The 24,082-nt window shown below is 39.0% G+C and overlaps 1 protein-coding gene across 1 annotated transcript; it reads right to left on the bottom strand.

The window, feature by feature from the left end:
- Nucleotides 1-5,999: 5,999 nt before the first annotated feature.
- On the bottom strand, nucleotides 6,000-20,770 carry LOC124619617 (NADH dehydrogenase [ubiquinone] 1 subunit C2). Its single transcript, XM_047146125.1, has 3 exons — nucleotides 20,569-20,770; nucleotides 14,625-14,768; nucleotides 6,000-6,172 (listed from the first exon to the last, which is right to left on the bottom strand). The coding sequence occupies exons 1-3, from the start codon at nucleotides 20,714-20,716 to the stop codon at nucleotides 6,123-6,125; spliced, it is 342 nt and encodes a 113-aa protein (XP_047002081.1). The 5' UTR covers nucleotides 20,717-20,770; the 3' UTR covers nucleotides 6,000-6,122.
- Nucleotides 20,771-24,082: the final 3,312 nt, after the last annotated feature.

Here is a 24,082-nt window from a genome sequence, read left to right on the forward strand (position 1 = left end):
TTGAAAACAAAAGCTTACAAGTCAATAGGGAAAATTACATAATTACCATATTACAATGAAAAACTAGATAATTTCTACACCAAAATCACAAACAAACATCCACTACAAGAGTATGTCTCGCCACTTACTATGGAATGCAAACTGAAATACATCAACACACAATTGGAATTGCACCTTATGGTAGATCTGTATAGCTCACAGGAAGACACCAATGCCGCCCACAGAGCCACAAGAGAATGACATATTTGAGAAATGAAAAAAAAAAAAAATTCCTCCACACGGAACTGAAAAAATATGTACCAAAACCACACAAGTGGAATCTCAACATACACTAGAGTTATGTAATTCAAACAAAGACGATGACAGCAGTCATCCACACCGCAAAGAATCATATAATCAAAAAGTAACGAACACAAATTGCTCCAGAATAAAAATTGCAAAAATAAGAAACTGCAATAAACAATAATTGTTTCACATCAATTTAACTTCTGCTGTAAAGCTGCTACCTAACCTTACCCTCAGAAATCGTGTCCAATCTAGAAATAAACAGCCAAATATTTGTGTAAAAGAAAATAAAAATATAAATGCTACTTGATTCTTTATTGACAATTTAAACCATGCTTGCTGTTCACAAACATCAGAGATTACATGAGAAACTAAGACACACACAGATAACATTTAATAACATATCACTTACATCCTTTGCAATGTAAACTAATGACTTCATATACGACTTATTGGTCAAGGCACACGGACGGAACCAGGCCTTGCTTTGACCCAAGGCCACCATGACGGTGAGCTATTGCCAAAACTAGTTTGCGGAGAACAAACAAAATGTACTCACTATTCGCATTAACATTTTCCTGCAGACAGAGATCTTTCAAAAAAGGAACAATTTACGTAAAAATTCCAGATAAATTTTCAGCTTGTCACAAATGATCAACAAAACAAATATTCTGCACAGATTTAGAAATGTAATTTTACTTAGTATTTGCTTATACAGATTATCTTATTCTGTATGCTTCTGTACATAACTGAACTCTCACTAGCTTTTTTAAAGTTACAGTGTAATAAAGTCAATGAGAAGTCCAAGTGCATGATACTTCCCACTTTATTTGCCAATGGAGTGCAGGAATAATGACTACTTAAAAAATTCTGCAAGTGCTGCAATTAAACTAATGTCTTCACAGCTAATATTAGAGCAATACAAAGCAAGCTATAGTATATTGTACAATAGTTCGCATCTATCTACAAACATCTTCCAGTTCATGTATTTCAGTGTTCCTCTCCCATGGGATCAAACAAAGCTATAATATTCAATATTCTAGGCTCAAACACACAAGCATTTTGTTAGTAATATCCATTATAGACTGAATTCTTTTTCCCAGTATCCTAGCAATGAATCAAAGTCTGGCACCTGTGTTACCCGCTATTGAGACTATGTGATCATTCCATTTCATATCAGCACAAATTTTTTATTCAGAGGTTTTTGTACGACGAGACTGATTCTAATTATGATTCACTGATGTTGTTGTCATATAACACTACATTTTTTGATATTATGAGAAGGAAAGTTGCTACTCACCATATAGCGGACATGCGGAATCACAGATAGGCACAGTTGTCTGAGACTTCAGCCGTGTACGTGAGTTGCATTTCTGTAAGTGTATGTGTTTGCGTTTGTGTGTCTATTGTTGACAAAGGCCATTGGCCGAAAGCTGTAAGTATCAAAATCTTTTTGTTGTGCCTATCTGCAACTCAGCATCTCCGCTATATGGTGAGTAGCAACTTTCCTTCTCATAATATTGTTACATTCCATCCTGGATTTTCCACTGTTTGAAAACTACATTTTTGCCTTTTGTGAAGAGCACAATTTTACATTTCTGAACATTTAAAGCAAACTGCCAGTCTTTACACCACTTGAAATATTATCAAGATCAGACAGCAGCTTCTCTCTGGTAGCACTTCATTACAGGTAATTGTCATCTGCAAAAAGTCTGAGGTTGCTTTAACATTTTAAGATCATTAATGTAAAATATTAACAGCAAGGGTCCCAACACCTTTCCCTTCAACACACCTAAAATTACTTCTACATTTGTCAATGGCTTCCCTCCAAAACAGTATGCTGCATCTTCCCTACCAAGAAATCATTGAACCAGTATAAATTGAATTTGATATCCTCATATGACTGTCATGCTAACTAAGTCTTTTTGTACTTAGTGGAGAAAAACTAAAAGGTAGTGGCTGGGTCCACAATCCCTAGAGATGGGTAAATGTCCATCAAAAGAGCTGTTTAACAGTATCGAGCAACAGAAGAAAGAAAACTAGGATAGAATGACAATATGAATTAAGACAGACAGCTACTCTATCGCATAGAGGAGGTATTGAGCAGAACAAGAAAAACACACACACTCAACTCACACCTATGGCCACTGCCTTCCTTGGGTGGGCAGCGTGTGGTTTTGCGTGTGTGTTTCCCCTTCTCCATCTGATTAAGAACTTTGTCCTGTAGTTAAAAAATATCCGACAGTTTACTTTTAACTCTTAACTACTATGGTCATTCACAGGGGTCTCACAGACCGCATTTTTGTATTTTATCTAACAAACCAGAATTTTGCTGAATATATATACTTGCTTGATTTCCTGTCATGCATTACACTTCTTAGAGGTGAACTTTGTAGAAATTTGATTTTTGTAAACAATGCAGTATTTTAAACACATCGACAACTAAAACAAAGCAAAATTTGGAGTATATTTTTATTTTATGAGTTACGAAAATAGCAGCAAATACTTAGCTCTCTACTCACACACAGATTATCATCAGAGAGATTATATTACAAATTGACTGTACGACAAGGTGGAAAAATCCAACTTTACTTACAATAAATTGTGTGCGAAGTCAACTTTCAGTTTACAACTCATCTTTGCAGTGCAGATCAAATATTTCAGGCCATAAGTCTATGACTGGAGAAACTTTACCACATTTTACATCTAAAATTACAAGTAAAAATTAAGTATGTGTTCTCATGGGCCACTGAATCATATTTTAGTCAATTTCCACCTGCAAACACTTCACGCAGACCTTCCTGGAACACTTCCAACAAATCAGAACACCACACTGATGACACGGATATCTTTTTTTCCTCTTCAGACGAGGAGGGCAAAAGGCACACATTTTTCGATTTTCGAATTCTTCTTTCAGTTTCTGAGGCTCATCTTGTAAGTACAGTGTTCTTCAGATGGTGTCACTCAACTCTCGTGGCAAACGTCCAATAGAAATTCTACGCTACATATGAGGTTCAACTAGGTCTCTTGCTAGAGTCTTCATGAAGCTGAATCTAGTCATTACTTCTGCCTTTGGATAAGCTGGATCTACCATATAACAATTTACACCCCAAGCAACACCCACTAATGTGAAGAAAATGGCCAAAGGCCACCTTCTTGTCTGGCGACTTGACGAATAAGCTTTGGTCGAGACAGTCCATGCCACCTTTTGTTGTGTTATAAAACAGGATGATCTCAGGTTTTCCTGATTCAGGGTCTATGTTTACTGAATGGTGCATAGAAGAGATCAGTATTGAAGCTTTGGACTTCTTGGGCGCAAAGGAAACCAGAGTCATGTCTTCTGTAAAACTGTAAACTGATGTCTTCACACCACGTTTCTCATTAGGTAAGAAGTTCTTTGGGATCTTCTCATTTTTGTTCATTTTCAGTATACCAACGTATGCGAGACCTTTTTTTTGAAAGTCCATTGACTAGTTCTATTGACGAGTACCAGTTGTCACCAGTAACATTTCTTCTTGTGTTTTCAGTCTGTTTCACCAATCAAAGAACAGCCTGTATGGGAACACTGTGACCTTTCTCATGGCTGGGAGGGGTGTGACTGTCGCTGCCTTTCCCAGAATAAATGTATGCATTGTACAAGTGATTTGTATGAGCATCAGTCAAACACTGATCTTTCAGGCCATACTTTGCCGATTTGTTTGCTATGTACATTCTAAACCCACACCTTCCACGAAAAGGTCATCGACACACACTGTTGCACCTACAGAGTAACAAATTGGACTGTTTTTGATGGAACACAGAAAGATTTGTGGAATTGCTGCTGATTTGTCTATTGTCTTTCTTTCCCCCCAATCATTTGGATTGTCAAATCGTAATGCAGACAATAAAAACAGAAATCTTTCTTTGCTAACAGTGCATCTGAAAACATCTCTGCATTTTCCATCGGTTGCAAACAAGCTGTAAACAAACTCGTTCCCCGACTTGAAAATGGCTGAAAACAGTAATAGACCAATTACAGCCTTCAATTCAGTGACATCAACATCTTGTAGATAGGATAAGCGATCGTTACCATACTGTGCTCTAAGCTTAGATATTTTCAGATTTGTCCATCCAATGATTTCGTCTAGAATGCCCGCTGTAAAGAACAGTTTCCATACCTCCAAAACAGCAGTGTTTTCTCCAAGACTTTTCGCCATCTGTCGCAGTCTAGGAAGCTACAAGACAATGTTTGTTGCCTTGCTCTTACGTTAGCTCATGGCTGCTTTTTTCTCCATTGAAAACATCTGTTCTTACTAAATAAGTGAGCTACATCGTCAACAGCTGTCACATCTTCATCACTAGCAGTTTCCTGCTCTGAATTTATGTTGTGATCACTTAATATCTCAAAATCAGGATCATTATCGCTGGCATCAAAGTCTTCATCCGAAGATTCAATGGGGCGATCTTGAACATCCACATCTGTCTCACATAACACACATTGCATAGAAGGTCCAGCTTTCCCTGCCAAGAAAAAACAGCGCACACTCTGCTGCAGAGTGAAAATCTCATTCTGGAAACATCCCCCAGGCTGTGGCTAAGCCATGTCTCCGCAGTATCCTTTCTTTCAGGAGTGCTAGTTCTGCAAGGTTCGCAGGAGAGCTTCTGTAAAGTTTGGAAGGTAGGAGACGAGATACTGGCAGAAGTAAAGCTGTGAGGACCGGGCACGAGTCGTGCTTCGGTAGCTCAGATGGTAGAGCACTTGCCCGCGAAAGGCAAAGGTCCCGAATTCGAGTCTCAGTCGGGCACACAGTTTTAATCTGCCAGGGAGTTTCATATCAGCGCACACTCCACTGCAGAGTGAAAATCTCATTCTAGAAACAGTAGCATTCAACAAAAATGTTGCACTCAAACACTATGGTGCATCTGTGAAACCTCTCAAGGCTAATAATTACAAAACAAAGAGCAGCAACAATGCAAGAATGCTGGCACGTGTAGCTTGTCAGCCAATAGGAAGGTACACAGAAGAGACCATTTGGCTTTGCAGGGGTGTGAGAAATATCTAGACACACAAATTTGTTGCGGTCTGAGAGACGGTCGATAGTAGTTAAGGGTTAAATGTAGCCGTCTGCAGCTAAACACTTCCTTTGTGCTGTGAGTATCAATAGGTCTTAATTCATAATGCAATTTCTAGAGGAATGTATCTGAACTGGAGGAAGCTCAATACGAAAGAAACAAATGCACGCACTTGCATTAACTAATGTATCTTATTTCTACAGCACATTTTACATCGGGCGACAAATTTTTGTTTCACCTTCTTAATTCAGAAACTGTTGGTAAAATACCTTCCCACATAAAGGTGTTTCAATATTTCTCCTATAGACCATAGATACCATATTTAACAAAACAATTAAGAAACCTTACTCCAGTGTTTTCATTGATGATTTTTTTTACTGTAAAATGTAATTCAGTTCACTTCTCTACTTACTGCACCTCCTGCAACACTGGTGCTCCGGAAATTTTCTTTCACAAACTGTGATTCATTTTCTAATTTAAATATAGAGAAGCAGATATACAAACAAACAAGCGTTAATACAGTAGCCCATGCTCTCTCTCAACAACACAGAGTGAAGTCAGGAGTCAAACCTGCTGTCACTTGATACTGCACGATTTCCACAAACTATTGCAGGAGAGGAGAAAGACATACGTCACATCCCACAGATTAATAAAAGTCATAATTAAGAATAACAAATTTTTATTTATATGTACATTTCTCGATGATTAACCATAGGTGTGTATATAATACAACATACTACTATTCTTACAACGTAACTCAATTTCACATGGATGTGAACAAAGTATCAGCGAACAGGATTCCACCGGTTGAAAACCTCCGCAAATTTCTTTCGTTCTGAAACAAAAATATTCCGATTTTCAGTAGTTAGGTGCAAAAATTAATCTTTAAACGGCAAAAAAAAATTAATAATTCTCTTCTACTGTTTTGCAGTACTTACACATAATAGGACCTGTGTAGGTTAACATGAGAAAATGCTGCAGTTACAATAGTGTGTAGATAATAATTTTGTAACCAGACTATTAACATGTTTGAAAATGTGGAGAATGATTGTTAAAATAAGAGGATTCAAACTAAAGAACGAGTCTATTAGAATGCTTATAAAGGTAAAAAATTAATGGTGAAAAGCTAATGCCACATATTAAGACGCAGAAATAAAGAAGTGGTAGAGTGGGGAGTGAATGAGTCAAAAATACGAGAAGGTGTAGGAAGTCAATGTAGAAGAAACTAAAGTGAATATACATGCCAAAACAACAAAAAAGACATGTGATGATATGGAAACAGGAAAGGCAAAAAAACCACATAGATGTGCATGATATATACAGGATGAATCATGTAAAACTTGCACTGCAAATATTGCGGAAATAGAAAGTGCTATTGATGTGTGGTTTTACACAATGGATTGGTAATCAGGGGCTCATACTGTTAGCCAATCAATATATTGTAATTCATGCTAACATACACGTTTATAAATTGAACCATGCCTATTGACATTAACAAACTAAAAGTGGGGAAAGCGGCGGTAGGGGAATACACAAACAAAAGGATTTAACTTTTACAAGTTTTGGGGCCATAAATCCTCCTCCTGGCAGAAGAGGTAAAGGGAAACAAAGAGGGGTGAACAAAAAGGACTGGAGAGGTTTAGGAAAAGGGGTACAGTTCAAAAAGTCATCCACAACCCCGGGTCTGGGGAGACTCGCCAGATGGGTAAGTTTTGTCCGGTAAGTAGAGTAGATTTTTTGTCTATTCATTTATATTAGATTAATCAATAATTGTTTTTGTTGTTATAACATTGGGATAAATTAGACTGTCAGTGGTGTTTGTTGCGGGATTCTAGCGCGACTTGTTTACAAGATATATTTTGAAAGTTCCCACACCGACATTTGTACAACATCTGTGATAGCAGACTCTAAAGAACAACACAAGTGCATACACTAGTTATGTGGACTATGATTAGGAACAAGAAAACAAACCATCACAGGCTGTATTCAAAATTACCATCAGCAGCGGCAATACACACTTTCAAGTCTGGTACGGAACGAGAGCTGCACACAAGCTAGCATTTCTGTGGAGATGTTCAAGCAGGCTGCAGTAATACATCATTACCTATCATTGGGTGTAGTCTGTGTGTCCTTGTAGACAGTATCTTTCAGCTCCCCCCCCCCCCCCCCCCTACACACACACACACACACACACACACACACACACACACACACACACAGACAGAGAGAGAGAGAGAGAGAGAGAGAGAGAGAGAGAGAGAGAGAGAGAGAGAGAGAGTCTAAATGTGGAATGGGCTGGTCAAGGTGCAGGTCCTCTGCATCCAATCCAAAGATTTCGAAACAATTATTCGTGAAGACACGCTGTAATACTTCATGCACTATGGGCTGGACAGCCATCAAGTTGGTCTACAGGTTCCTCATAGTCTGCAGAGGAACATCTTCCTGCATCTGTGGAAGATGTTCTGTTAGGAGTGTTCACATTCAGTGTTCTGTCTGTGAAAAGTAGGTCTATGAGCTGATGGTTCACCATGCCAGACCATATGTTTATACTCCATGTATGCCCAAGTTCAACTTGATGAAGAAAAAGGGAATTGTCAACAGACCAATAGTGCATGTTTCTGCACTTTATCTGGCAATGATCAGTAAATGTGGCTTCATCACTAAACAAGATATATGAATCATTTGGAGTATCCTGTCTTAATGCCAATATAAAGAAGTTAACGCAATTCTCATAATCATTTCCAGGCAGCTCTTGATGGAGAGTGATGTGATAGGGGTGGGACTTATGTCAATGGAGAATTCATGGTGCACTTTCCTGACTCATGGCTCTTCCACGTGCGATTACACAGGAGCTAATGTGTGAATCAACTGCAACTGCAGCAAGAACATCAATTCCCCCTCCCCTTCTGTCATCACTTGTTCCCTTCTGTTACATAGTCTATGTGTTACACAACCATTTTCACGTAACTGGTTGAAGAAGTTAATAAGTAATTGCTGAGACGGTTGATGTCTATCGTGATATCTTGCCACACACATTGTACTGCATTCTTACTACACTCTCCATACACTATGAGCATGTCGGCTTTTTCTGCATTGGTAAATCCCATTGTCCACCAGCGACCTATTGCTTGACTGTCACACACTGACTAGCAAGTCACAATGCACTCGAGGAACACAAAAGCACATTGTAAGCAAACATAACATTGTACCTAGCAGACTGAATGGCACTAACAAGTCGCTGTATGGAAACTTTTCAAAATATGACTCGCACTAGGATCCTGCAACAAACACCACTGATATTCCAATTTACCCTAATTTTAGTTTGTTAGTGTCAATAGGCATTGTTTCATTTACAAATGTGTATTTATGCACAAAAATATTTGAAGTATTATTACAATCTGTTTATTGGCTAACAATATAAGCCCCTGACTACCAACTCGTTCTGTGAAAACCACACATCAATAGCAATTTCCATTTCCACAATATTCGCAATGCAAGTTTTAAATGATTCACCCTGAATACATAGTGTTCTATAGCATTCTAGGGCCATTAATTCCCATAGATGGTGCCCTTGACAGCTTTGCTTATTTTTCAGGAGAATTCAGGATCTTTCAACAATATGCCACATACTTCTTTGTGGTTAGGTCTGTAAAAGGTTAGAATAGGCTATATTAACCTTCACAGAAGTTCCGTGGCTCCTAAATTCCCTAATTTTAGTACAATTCAGCACCTGGGGGACTGCCTTGAGCCTTATGCTTGCAGTATGAATACTCCTCCGCATGTCCTACAATGGTTGCGAGAAGCACCGCAGGGGGTGTTGATTCTCAAGCTGTGGATAATTATCAGCCGCAAATTCATTCACTTTTAATTTTTCTCTAGTTACTGTAGTGGCTTGTTCTGCAGAGGCTAGGTGGAAATTAGATGGGGGAAGGAGATGAGGAGGAAAGAGAACAAATGAGAAAGAAAGGAGACAGGCACATACTATGATAAAACAACTGGTCAAAACCAATTATTGCAAAACACTCAGTCTTGTTTATATGCCTTTCCACAAATCTAACCCTCTACTATTCAGCTAGTTATTACCTTTGTGATGTACCTTCACTCATGACATGCACAACTACAGGGATCGCGAGTCCATACTGTTCACACACCCCGCTTATAGAAGCCACCTGGGTCGGCACCCTGGTGCACCACTCTGGTGAGCCGCCAAAGAAACAGTATTATTTAAGCCATCACAAACAAATGCTCAGCCTATTCCGTAACCTTTATTACTGCTGTCCATTCATTGTTTTCAGTGCTACGTGAAACCTGTACTTCACTGTCTCTTACACTGGCTCTATAAAATATTAAATTCTTTCCATTCCACTTGAACATTTCATTACTGTAAATATATCTGATTATTCATGAAAGTGTAAATATCTCAGAACTTGCAAGGAACAAGAATGAGACTTTGATAGCTCTTTTAGGATGGGAATGTAGCAGATACTGATAACAGGATACCGAAGAACCTTTCTGCTGGTGTGAATTTTTCACTGTCTTGTGTGTGATCACTCACATCTTTCCTGTACTATGTCCCAATAGAGGTTTAGAATAACTTTTCATCTTCCCTCCAGCAACTTTACATCTTATTTTTTCTTTCAATTTTGTACTTTTCCCTGCTTCTGCTGATGTAAAACTATTCGCAGAACTTTTGTGGTCAGTTCTGAAATTCACCACTCGAACTTAACAGACTGCCCCATGCATTCCTCCACACATCATTTTTATCTAACACACTAGTCATAAAACTGCTTACAAATTAATTTCATCTCCAATTAAACTTGTATCAAGCCTCCATTTATTGTAATGTAAGCCAATTCAGCCACTAATCCCAAAGTTAGCTGAAAATGCATTCAAAGCACAGCAAAATAAATGAGCTCCGCTTACTAGGGACTGAATGACGCACTAAATGCCTGAGTAGATGTAAGATTTCTAGGAAAACAACCATGTAACTATCGAGGGGAGAAATGTGTTAACTCTAAACTTTGGTCACCAGCATGAGTATAAGAACCATCCCATTTTAATCTTTGCAGAATCTCTCAAGAAAGATTACACTATGACAAATCAATATGTTACTTAAAAAGTTTTGAGTGGAATACAAATTGTGGAAGGAGTATAGATAACAATATAGACAGCCTTCACACACACACACACACACACACACACACACACAGACAGAGAGAGAGAGAGAGAGAGAGAGAGAGAGAGAGAGAGATCGACACTGTCCCAGCACTGCCTACCAGATGCACACACACATTACAACTGAAGTTTTTCAGATAAAAGTTATTGCAGACAAAGGTGATTACAAGGTAAGCATTACAGTTACATTCTAGAGATCACTGAGGTCAATGAAAATTGAGCCAACTTTTGTTTTCAGATCCTCAATGTTTATTGTATCAATGCTAGAGGCTAATTAAGTATTTTATCTCCTCTTTGTTTTCCTTCCCTACTAGACAGCACTGTTAACTGCGACAATAGATGATTTTTTTTAAGTGTCTATGTAAAAAAATAAATGAATAAAAGCAAACTTTTGTGGAACTAAATCTTTTTTGTAGTACTTGCTGTAAGGAGGAGGTTTGTTCAACATGAACCATACGCAGGTGCTCCAATTTCCTGTAAAGGCGTGCTATCTAGAATTAAACATGCTTTCCTTGTGACCCACTTACAGTCGAGTCAAATTAAACAAAAAAATTGCCCCAACCTGGAAATTTTACAGCTGAAAATTGGCTGAAATGCTCAGGATGATATCCAGTTCAAAATTATAAAAGTCCCCAAATATTCATTTTGGGGAAAATCTGCCATCTTGGAATTTTCGAGTTAACATAGTAACTGACCAAGTGTCCAACTGGCTTTGTTTCTGCACCAAATTGTATGTTTTGTTGCCTATTATAACCAAAAATAAAGATAAAAATATAAATACTCTGGGAGACTGCGTATGCAAGTAATGTGACTGCATGATGACCAGCAATGCTTGCACTTGAGCTATCTGCACGCATTTTCTGATGCAGCTCTCATTGGCAATCTAATTAAGGATGTGGAAAAAGTCGAATCTTGTCTCAGTGATCATTTGAAACAAACACACTTGGACCTCCTTTTGGAAGAGATTTCTGTTGACAATGTTCTCTCGTCAGACTTCATCGCCATGCAGCAGATTTGTTGGTTGGTGCCACGCCTGCATGTACTGATGTAATTGGTGCCATAGAAAGGTTCTGTAGAGCAATCTCTGAAATCCCTGGAGCCAAGAGTCTTGCAAAGTTTCGGATAAGGCAGATTTTGGGAAGATACAGCCCTAAGATTAAAAAAATAAAGTCACGACTCTTGCCTCTGTGTCTAAAATGTCCAAGATGAAAGACACTCATTAATATAAATCCAAAACAAGTTTTTTATTGACTGCTGTGTGTTGTATGCAACAATGATGACCTTTGAGAATATCTGAAATACAAACCAGCAACCTGCGATCGTATGATGGGACATTTATGAGAAAGGCACGAAGCGCGCATTAATTGACGTTCTTGAAGAGATTGTGCCACCCAAAAATGACTTTCCAACCAAAGCAGTATTTGCAATTCAGGTGGGTCTATGCTGCATTGAGTCCCAAAAGAAACGCAAGGGGATGTTGACAATGAATAAAATCTTTTTTGTTTTCAAGCCGCGACAATTCAAATAAAATTCCCAAGCTTTCAATGGCACTCCCCGCCATCATCATCATCAATTTGACTGCCAGGGCTGGCACAGTTTCTGCTTGTATAAGCATGATTACAGCATCTGGCACCAGTCGTAGAGGGCTGAAATGGCACATGCATGGAAGTTGACTTGCTACTATGAGGTGCGCAACTCATCTTATGCTGAATTGACACTGTTTGAAAACAAACATTTTATTCAGACATCCATGAAAGACTCCAAGAGCACATGGAACTGATGATGCTACATCATCAACATCTACTCAACTAGCGTACATTAAAAAAAAACTGTGCATCATTGTTATCAAGACACCTTACACTAGCTGGGATCTAGGTAATTCGAGCTTTGGGGGATGCAGATATTGTGGTGGTGAAGAGTGCTATACATATGGCCAACAATGGCGTGGCGCTCCTCATTCTAGTGGCCACGCGCAGCAACTGGATGTGACCTAACTTCTGCTCCTTGCAGAAAAGGCAAAAACTAGCTCAGAGACAACAGCTGTTTAAGGGAAAGAGTTTCTCTCTTCAACAAAACAGATGCTACACACCAGGAAATCGCATAAGCTGAAGAACATTTCCTTTTCGTTTTGTACCATTATGGTGTTCAAGACAACCTGAACAGCATCAGACTGCTGTACAGCAGGGCAGATGCAAAGTAGTCCACCACAACAACATTTGATTTGGCCACATTTACATCTACACCCACAGTGGGACAACAGCATTTGTAATGAGTTTACCACTGTCAGCTGAGGAAGACATTATCTTCATTAATTTTGTCTAATATAAACAAAAATTCTTGGATCTTTAACTGATTTGTATCATTACCTTTAGGTTCAAGTATGGATGGGAAATAACCTTCTGGGAAAAGAATAGGGCTGGAGTGCGCATGCCAGTTGGCTTAAACCAAATCTAACTGGAGACCAGCACTAGAGCAAGTACTTCAAATTATATCTCGCAACTGTAAATCTGGTTGCAAAAGCAAGTCTAAATCCAGGGCAGGCGGCATAAGTTGCACAAGTATGTGGGGCTACTACACTGGCCATTGGTGCATAAATCTGTGGACTTCACAGACTGACATCAAAGACAATGTCAAAACTTTGACTGTCATGTTTTTATGTAAACTGTAAATAACCAGAAAATGTAAAAAGTCCCGCTCACTGTTTTTTCTGATAACTTCTTTCTGTTATTAATTTTTGGCCATTGAGTGAACATATTACAGCAACTTCACCCACTTTCATAAAAAAAAACGCTATCATTGTTGCTCTTCCCATCCCATGTAAATTATTTAAACTGCATTTTATTTTTGTTGGACTTTACAACATTACTGTGATTAAAAAAACAACACAACCACATGATCAGAAGTGGCAAAATTGGAGGTCTTTTTTCCAGCACTAGTGGCGTTAAAATATATATTATGTCTTGAAAAACAAAACTGGACTACAGCAAACAATTTTATCATTTTAGGTGCTAGGATGCTTAAGCTCATTAATTTGGTACATAAATTAACCCAATTGGCTGCCTGGTTCTGCTACTATAATTAAAACTCTAAAATTAAAATCCCAAGGTTTCAGTATTGTCACGATGGCAGAATTTCTGCCAAAAGCGTTTTTTTTTTTAACTTTGATCTGGAAAGTGCCCTGAATGTTTCTGTCCAGTAGCAGCTTGTTTTTTTTAAATGTCCGGTTTAATGTCTAATTTGACTGGACTATTAGTAATATGTCTAGGCCAAGGACCCAAAACATCTGCGACCCGCCGAAAACTTGTACAGCGGGCTCCAGACAGAGTACGGGTCAGCTTTGCCTGTCTTCCTGTATAGCCAGACACTCATTGGTGGCCACCAGGCAGTCTCACCTGCGCCACAAGAGGTTGCGTTTGCAGTTCCGCCCAACACGTGACTGAAAATAGTCCACAATGTATCCTGGAGCAAGTGTCTAATATACCCCCGTGTCATGGCTTGAAAGGTGTTCACACCGAGGGAGCTGCATGGGCCAGGAGCCAAGAGTTTACACTCTTCATCAATCAGGTGCTCATTCTGGTGCCATCATAGCAGCTGCACTGTCATCCACTGTCCACCTTCCACCAAGATATCAACTGACCCAAGAACTCTTCATGTCATCAGCCATCCTTTAAGGTTAAGGGGTCTCTGACACTGCTCATCAAGAATCACCAGAGTAGCTGTTTCGTCGTTTAACTTTTCTGGTTTGGTCTAGGGATACTATTTTGTTGTATAATGGGAACATTCTTTTCATACGTTTTTCATTCTTTATTGTAGGCCTCAGAATCAGCCAGTACATCAGTTACTTTGTATGCCAGAAGAGACATTGTGTTGGCGGTTCAGAGTTAATAAAATCCTTACAAATAATTTGGAACTTTTTCTGTCTGTAGTCCACAGACATACCAATTACTCATCAAGGTTTATATTAAACAACTTTGTTGTATGATGTAATATTTCAAGATATTCTTCTTCAGGGGTTACAATGGGACACCCTTTAAATCATAGTATAATACCCTAGCAACGTGTAAACATGTCCAGAAATGAAAATAAAAAGTGGAAATGATAATTCTGGTTACCTGGAGTTGGGAAATCTTCAGGATGCAACTCTACATAGTGTCTTAAAACAGCATCCTTTTCAGCCAGATAATCAGCCCTGTACTTCTCAACGAAGTTACCAAGAGCAACAGCACCTAGGGTAAATAGTGCATGCCTCTGTATGCCTGAAAAATAAATACATAAATTAATAAATCTTGAATCAATGTGCAAAATTTATATCTACAGCAAAGTTAATGCAGGAACACAGCCAGTAACCTACCGGTAATCATCTGCCAAAAAACGAGGTGAAAAAGATTCCTACAATACAAATATAAAGAGTAGTTAAAATATACTTTATAAGTAATGCATACTGCACAATTATGTATTACTCACAGTAGTAGTTAATAACAAGAGGAGACAACCTAGGTCTCTGGCTTTGCTACAGGCCAGTCTGTCACTACATCTAATTTTTTCCCATTCACTAAATAAGTACAAAAATCAGTAACCAACATTAACATCCATACTAACCACACAAGTTATTCTGGCACTCTCCACACTCAAAACAAAAGTACAGTAAATTCCAAAATAAATGGTTAGATTCAGCGATTCTCATTGGCTACCACGTGCTATCAGCCAGCTATGACCAACATCAACAAACTGACAACAATCAACAGGCAATGCAATAGCCACTGACACTGTAACTGCACTTTAGCTGCAGTAGGTCCGTTGTGTGTGGAGTGATAGTGTAGAGAGATGCGACGAAACAGTGCAAATTATGTATGAACAGAAGAACTTGTACAACAGGGATTAACCAAATGAAGCAATGGAGTATTTAATTGTTTAGACACTGACTGATAGTGTAGAGAGATGCGACGAAACAGTGCAAATTATGTATGAACAGAAGAACTTGTACAACAGGGATTAACCAAATGAAGCAATGGAGTATTTAATTGTTTAGACACTGACCTCATATTCATGAGGACACAGTTTTCCCTGGCCGGCCATCCTCATATAGTTTTCCCTAAATCATTTCAGGCAAACGCCTGGAAGGTTCCTTCTAGATCTACATACATACTCTGCAAAGCACTGTGAAGTCCACAGCATAGTACCACATGTTAGGATTTCTTCCCATTCCAACTGCATGTGGAGCACAGTAAGAATGATTGTGTTAGTCCTGTGCATGCCATAATTAATCTTCTCTTCATAGTCCTACAGGAACAACATATATGGAGATGATGAATATCTCCAGATTCTTCACCTAGTGTTGATTCTCAAAACTTTTTAAATATTCTTTTCAGAGATAACTGCAGTCTATCTTCACATGTCTAACACTAGAGGCTTTCAATATTCTGTGGGACTCTACCATGAATTAACAAGCCTGTAAACATAGTACTACCAATCTTTGTATATGTTCAAAGTCTCCAGTTAGCCCTATTTTTTATGGGTGGCATACACTTGATTCTAACACGGGTCAAACAAATGATTTGTGAGCAACTGCCTTTGTAGACTGACTGCATTTTCTCAGTATCCTGCCAATGAACTGAAGTATGTCACTTGCCTTACCTACTACTCAGCCTAAGTGATCATACCATTTCATAACCCTACAATTACTTACATCCAGCTATTTGGATGTCGACTGGTTCCAATTGTGACACTGTTTTTACAGTCACTTTTATATTTCTGAACATTTAAAAGAAGCTGCCAATTTTTGTGCCACTTTAAAATCTCATCAAGATTTGAACAGATACTTGTGCAGCTTTTTACAGATAATACTTGATTATAATTAACTGCGTCATCAGCAAAATGTCCGAGGTTACTATTAATATTCTCTATACGGTCATCAATTCACAACACAAACAATATACTTCCCTGGGGCACACCTGACATTACATCTATCTAATCTCCAACCAAGATAACATCCCGCATCCTCCCAGCCAATGTATTCTCAATCAGTCCACAAATTTTGTTTGGTACGCCACACAATCTTAACTTTTGTTAAAAATTGTTTGTGTGGCACCGTCAAATGGTTTTCTGGAGTCAAGAAAAAACTGCTTCTACCCGACAGCCTTGATCAATGGCTTTCAGGATGTCATGAAAGAGACGTGCAAGTTGGTTTTCACATTATCGATGTTGTCGGAATTCATTATGGTTGGCATGGATGACATTTTTGGGCTCAGAATATGTTCAGGATTTACAATGGGTGTACATCAATGAGACATAACATTAGTTCACAAATATGAAATGATCACATAGATTCAGTAGTGAGTAAAGCAGGTGGTAGACTTCAGTTTATTGGTAGAATATTTGGGAGTGCTTACAAATCATTTGTGAAACCCATTCTAGAAATTGCTGAAGTTTGTGGAACCCACAACTAACAGAGGACACTGAACATATACGGAGAAGGGCAGTACGAATGGTCACAGGTTTGTTTTATCCGCGGGAGAGTGTCAAGAGAGATACTGAAGGAATTGAAATGGCAGACTCAAAGATAGGAGTAAACTATCCAGAGAAAGAGATTTTCACTCTGCAGCGGAGTGTGCACTGATATGAAACTTCCTGGCAGATTAAAACTGTGTGCCCGATCGAGACTCGAACTCGGGACCTTTGCCTTTCGCGGGCAAGTGCTCTACCATCTGCGCTACCGAAGCACGACTCACGCCCGGTACTCACAGCTTTGCTTCTGCCAGTATCTCGTCTCCTACCTTCCAAACTTTACAGAAGCTCTCCTGCGAAGCTGTGAGTGCCGGGCGTGAGTCGTGCTTCGGTAGCTCTGATGGTAGAGTACTTGCCCGCGAAAGTCAAAGGTCCCGAGTTCGAGTCTCGGTCGTGCACACAGTTTTAATCTGCCAGGAAGTTTCATATCCAGAGAAAGTCTACTAACAAAGTTTCAAGAATTGGTTTCAAATGATTACTCTAGGGACATACTCCAACCCCCTACACATCACTCACACAGGGACCCTGAGAATAAGATTAGAATAATTACTGCATCCACAGAGGCATTCCAACCATCATTCTTCCCACACTACATGTGTGAATGGAACAGGAAGAAACTCTAATCACTGGTGCAACAGGATGTACCCTCTGCCATGCACCTCACAATGGTTCGCAGAGTATAGATGTAAATAACAATTGTTTCTGCTGCTCCCATTTTGTCAATAGGTATGAAGTATGCTGTCTTCCAATCATGGCGAATAATGTTTTTTCCAGGGATCTCTGGTTATTATGATGGAGGCTAATTTACCTGCAAATTACGTATTGAATGGGACAGTGATTCCAATGGTGTCTTAGACTCTTGTTTAATGCCAGCAATTTTAGCTATTTCTCAATGCCATCGACACTAATATCTAGGTCTATATCAATCATCTCTGCAGTGTTGGAGGAATTAAACTGGGGTAGTACTCAATTTCCTTAAAAAAGAAAGATCTGAAGACAATTCCGCAGTCTGAGCAGTACCTATAGTACCACTAACAGCCTCACATTTTACCAGAATTTCTTTACGGTTTGAAAGAGATCTTTTGATAAGTTTTTGCTGTCGTAGTCATTGAAGGCTTCATACACTGCCCTCTTGACAATAAACACGTTTCACTCATTCTCTACCTATAGCCTTATGCTTTCTTTTAGACCAATCATGCATCAGTTGCTGTTTCTTTAAAGTTTATTTACAGTGACTGTATACCATGCAGCATCCCTTCCATCATGAACTTTTCTGCTAGGTACATAATTATCCAGTACTTGGTCAATCATTCTTTTGCCACATGAGCCACAGTTCTTCTATCTGTTCAAGCTCAACTAGGTAAATATTTTGAGTTCTCTTTTGGGACAGGGTATGGCTGCTTCTTTCACTAAATTATCAAATGTGTAAATTTCCCTGCTCTTTATACCACAATTGCTGTAACTACCTTACAGTCACTAATGCAGTTTCAGCAAAGACTTCCCCAAACAAGGCCTGTCTGCTGCAATTCGATACAATATATTTCCATCACAATTGGGCTTCTAAATTGACTGTTGCAGGTAGCTTTCAGAGCAGGCATTTAGTTATGTTTTACAGGATGTCTTGTCATGTTCACAACTTAGAAAAATAACTATCAAAATAAATTGTTGGATGGTTAAAGCCTTACTCAATAATGACAGTATAACTGGGTAACATTCATTCATATTAGTGAACTGAGGTTCCTCCAAATTTTTCGGTTACATCTAGGACTGAGCAGCTGTCATTAGGAGGAGCAAATCACAGATTCACACCCATCCTTGATTCTTAATCTTGCCCAATCAATCTTGCATGCAGTTTCAATTTTGATTTGAGTTTCTTACCCACTCTGACAAATCCACCTCCATATCCCATTAGACTATTCTTTTGATATATATATTTTGATTTAGACCGAAAGTCTCACAGTTGTCAATTTCCTATCTTAACCAGCTTTCTGGATTACAATTATTACTTTATTTGTAGTTCTAGTATTGTATGAGTTCGACTACTTTCAAAGAGCACTTCAAACTATGTTGTGAATGCTTCAGCAACTCACCACAAAGATTTTTAAGGTTTCATTTGTGTGGACTGTTTCTTTGGGGTTTCCAGTAATTCTTTTGCGTCCCCTACAGTCATCAGTATTTGGATTGTAAAGAGAGTCACATTAAGTTAAAAAAAAAATCACTTCACACAATTAGTCACCTGTGTAGCAGAGTATGGTGTGTAGTGTACCTCTGACCCATTTAAGGGCAACCCTGCAATTCTCAAGCGAATGAGGTAAGTCCATGAAGTCACAGTGTAACTTGTCTGAGAATCTTCTCAGTCTCTCATTCAATTCTTCTATCTGGCTCAGAACCAGAGTCCCCTGACCTATTCTGGCCACAATAGGGCAGGTTGTGAGCTTAGATGACACTCTGCAAGAAAGGCCGATTATCTCAACCCTCCCCACCTGTCGAAGGAATGTTCTCTCAGAGCCCATACAACAGTCATTGTCCATCCCAATGAGCACCAAAATTGGCAGTTGAATGCACCTTGTTCTTTCAAACACTAAAGACAATATAAGGGTGTTACCATTCCCCCACCTCCCTCTGAACTGATACGGACTATACATTTAGATACTGAATCTTGAATTCTACATATACCCTCTCTCCATTAACTCCTTCAAAGAGCAATGACATATTGATGGCATGCAATTAAACCTTGTACATCCATTTGATTAAATTTTACATGGGATGTAAAAACGGTTTCTTACAAGCAACATAAACTGATCCAAATAAAAGTGCTACATGTGTAACTACATGGTAAAAGCCTAATTACTGACAGATTACAGAAATTCATGTACTTTCAAATCTCTCTCTGATAATGGGGCCACTGAAATTACGATGTCTCACAGAAAGGCGGAGGTACGAGGTTTTTATTGCCTATCACCGATATGTTACAAACCTCTTGTAACAATATACACAATAATGTCTTGTCCAAAGATGATGGGTGCATCACTGACTTCCTAACAGTTACAGCCACTCATTCGAACAAGAACTAAGCATAAACAATCCCATCGATTTCGCTGTTAAATTACATTTCATTTTTAATACGATCAACACATTCACAAAGGCGGCAGATTTATGCGGACGACATAATTTATGATTTACAAAGCACTTAATTCAAATGGTGTAATTCTGTACTCATACACAGAGAAATCATTGACAGTTCAGCGCACAAGAATCTCTGCATTAGCGCTAACAAATAATATACTACACCCATGGGAGGATTTCATGTTCCTTCAATAAAGTAAAAATACATACAATTACACCACGTACTACTTTAGTTATAGTGGTTTGTAAATATTTACTGAGAGTCAGAAGCGTTTCACTTTTAAAACCAAACGAAATTGATGAATTATTGCGTGGATTATAACATAAACATACAACTAACAAATTTCCTCCGATTTCAATAAGCGCACAACCTGCTACACTTGCAAAAATAATGCTCCGAACAGTAAAATCTATGCACATACGCACCGCTTAGCAAGGGACGACGGTTAGCAGCATTCGCGAAACACACACCAGCGAACGCTATGCCTCCGTATGTCAAAGGAGCCCATATTTTGCTAAGAAGCGGCTCTTCTCTTTGCCTTTTCCCATCCAGCAACTCCAAAGGAGACGCCATGTTGTTCTGGCTTCAAAGATAGCTAGCTGGTTAGCTCCTAGTGAACTCACTGCGTCACTGCGTCCAGTAGCCGTTCGCGGGAGACTGGCTGGGACCCAGGCCTACGAACTGCACCGATAGATGTCGCACGCACTGCACTAATGGTAAAGATCTGTGTAGCTTTAATTAATGGGTCGTTCGCATACCACGATCTGTCTCCGCGGACATCTGTGCACATCACATATCTGCAGACTGATCGTTGCGTGTGGACAGTAGATTTGCGCAGATATGAGATAGGTGCAAACATGCAAGTTGGAGCTGGAACTTTGAGCAAATTCCTCAAATCTTTGAGCATCTAACACATCTGCGCAGGTAACATGTGAGCAGGATATCACTGCAAATTTGGCATGCGAAACGTGTTTCAGTCAGCTGTTCGTTTAGAAACTTCAGTGTACGTTTCTCATCTGTGTGTGCACAGTGAATTTTAAAATGCCAGATGCACTACTGAATTAATTAAAACGTGTAGGAGTCATACCGGTTTGTGGAAAATTACGAGACATCAATACAGCGATCGAGATAAACTGAAAAGCCAAAGAAAAAAATGGTTCAAATGGCTCTGAGCACTATGGGACCTAACTTCTGAGGTCATCAGTCCCCTAGACTTAGAACTACTTAAACCTAACTAACCTAAGGACATCACATACATCCATGCCCGAGGCAGGATTCGAACCTGCGACCGTAGCGGTCGCGTGGTTCCAGACTGTAGCGCCTAGAACAGCTCTACCACCCCAGCTGGCAGAGCCAAAGAAACTGGTACACCTGTCTAATATCGTGTAGGGCCCTCGAAACCATGTAGAAGTGCTGTAACTTGACTAATGTCTGAAGTAGTGCTGGGGGCAACTGACACTATGAATTCTGCACAGCTATCCATAAATCTGTAAGAGTACAAGGGGGTGGAGACCTCTTCTAAACAGCACGTTGTAAGGTACCCCAGATATACTCAATACTGTTCATGTCTAGGGAATATGGTGGCCAGAGGAAGTTTTTAAACTCAGAATAGTGTTCCTGGAGACACTCTGTAGCAATTATGGACATGTGAGGTGTCGTATTGTCCTGCTGGAATTGCCCAAGTCTGTCGGAATGCACATTGGACATGAATGAATGCAGATGATTAGACATTCTGATGTATGTGTCATCTGTCAGTATGTGTTGTATGTAGACGTCTCAAGGGTCCTATATCACTCCAATTGCACACGCCCCATACCATTACAGAGCCTCCACCAGCTTGAAAGTCCCCTGCTGACATGCAGGGTCCATGGATTTACGAGGTTGTCTCCGTACCCATACACGTCTATCTGCTCGATACAATTTGAAACGGGACTCATCCAGTCAGGCAACATGTTTCCAGTCATCAACAGTCCAATGTCGGTGTTCACGGGCCCAGGTGAGGCGCAATACTTTGTGTTATGCAGTCGTCAAGGATACACGATTGGGCCTTTGATTCGAAAACCCTATATCGATGATGTTTCGTTGAATGGTTCGCACACTGACACTTGTTGATGGCCCAGCATTGAAATCTGCAGAAATTTGTCAGGTTGAATGATTCTCTTCAGTCGTTGTTGGTCCCATTCTTGCAGGATCTTTTACCAGCCACAATGATGTCGTTGATTTGATGTTTTACTGGATTCCTGATATTCACGGTACACTCTTGAAATGGGAAAATCACCTCAGAGGTGCTGTGTCCCATCACTCGTGCGCTGACTGAAAGATCACGTTCAAACTCACTTAAATCTTGATAACCTGCCATTTTAGCAGCAGTAACCAGACTAACAACTGCACGAGCCACTTGTTATATAGGTGTTGCCAACTGCAGCGCCTTATACTGGCTGTTTGCATATTTCTGTATTTGAATACGCACGCCTATACCAGTTACTTTGGTACTTTACTGTAAGAAGGAAGCTGCTTACAGTTCTGTAGTAGAGAAATTACGACACACTGACCCTACAGCAGACAAGCAAACAGTACTAAAAAATAAATAAATACGTTGCAGACTGCTTATGAACATGAGCTAAGCAAAGTAACGAAATGCATTCACACTTTTCGTCAAACTGAGGTGACACTAGCATGTGGATAACTTACCAAAATTTTCAGTTCTGCCTGCTTTAGTTAGAATTCTCTCTACATATGCTTTCATTGATCAAATATTAAATGCTCTGAATAACCAAACATTACCCACTGGGATTTTTTGTGATCTCTCAAAGGCTTTCGACTGTGTGAATCACAAAATTCTTCTAGATAAGCTTAAGTATTGTGGCGCAAGTGGGACAATGCACAAATGGATTAATTCTCATTTAGCTAGAAGAATGCAGAAGTCTTCTAACTTGGGAGGTATCAAGAACCCATGGGGTTCAGTCTTGAGTCCCTTATTGTTCTTAATAAGCTGTATATCAATGACTTGTCACTCTATACTCATGAAGATGCAAAGCTAATTTTTTTCTGATAATAAAATTATAGTAATCACACCCAAGAAACAGGAATTAGCCAAGGAAATTGTAAATAATGTCTTTCAAAAACTTATTAAGCAGTTTTCTGCAAATGGACACTCACTAAATTTTGAGAAAAGACACTAACACAGCAGTGTAGAGTAAATGACATAACACCATTGATAAATATAGGTTTTGAACAGAAGTCTATTGCTAAGGCAGAATATTCAAAATTTCTGGATGTGTGCATCGATGAAAATTTGTATTTGAAGAAACACATTGATGATCTGCTGAAATGTTTAGGTTCAGCTAATTATGCTACTAGTGTTGTTGCAAATTTTGGTGATAAACAAATCAGTAAATTTCCTATTATGTCTGTTTTCATTCACTGCTTTTGCATTCCATCATTTTTTGGGATAATTCATCATTAATAGAAAAAGTATTCATTGCACAAAAACATGTAATCAGAATAATAGCTGGAGCATATCCAAGATCACCTTGCAGATGTTTCTTTAAGGAAATCGTGATATTCACAGTACCTTCGCAATACATATATTCACTTATGAAATTTGTTGTTAATGACTCATCCCAGTTCAAAAAAATAGCAAAGTGCATAGCTACACACTAGAAAAAAGGATGATCTTCACTATTCTCGGTTACATCTGACTTTGGCACAGAAAGGGGTGACTTGTGTCACCATAAAAATCTTTGGTCAATTACCAAATAGCATTAAGAGTGTAACAGACAGCCAAACAACATTTAAAAACAAATTAAAAGAATTTCTGAATGTTAACTCCTTCTACTGAATAGATGAATTTTTAGGTATGAAGTAGTAATATATATATAGAATGAGACGTTACGTAACATTACATTAATATTTGTTTCATAGATCATGAATACCCCT

This window comes from Schistocerca americana, chromosome 6 (genome assembly GCF_021461395.2).
Source record: "Schistocerca americana isolate TAMUIC-IGC-003095 chromosome 6, iqSchAmer2.1, whole genome shotgun sequence".
NCBI lineage: Eukaryota > Metazoa > Arthropoda > Insecta > Orthoptera > Acrididae > Schistocerca > Schistocerca americana.

Excerpts from the sequence above, each read along its gene's own strand:
- LOC124619617 (XM_047146125.1), bottom strand. The coding sequence starts at position 20,716 with ATGGCGTCTCCTTTGGAGTTGCTGGATGGGAAAAGGCAAAGAGAAGAG. Across the intron at positions 14,769-20,568 it reads CCGTCGTCCCTTGCTAAGCG|GCATACAGAGGCATGCACTA; the intron begins GTGCGTATGTGC and ends TTTATTTTTCAG. Across the intron at positions 6,173-14,624 it reads TGAAGATTTCCCAACTCCAG|AACGAAAGAAATTTGCGGAG; the intron begins GTAACCAGAATT and ends TTTTTGTTTCAG.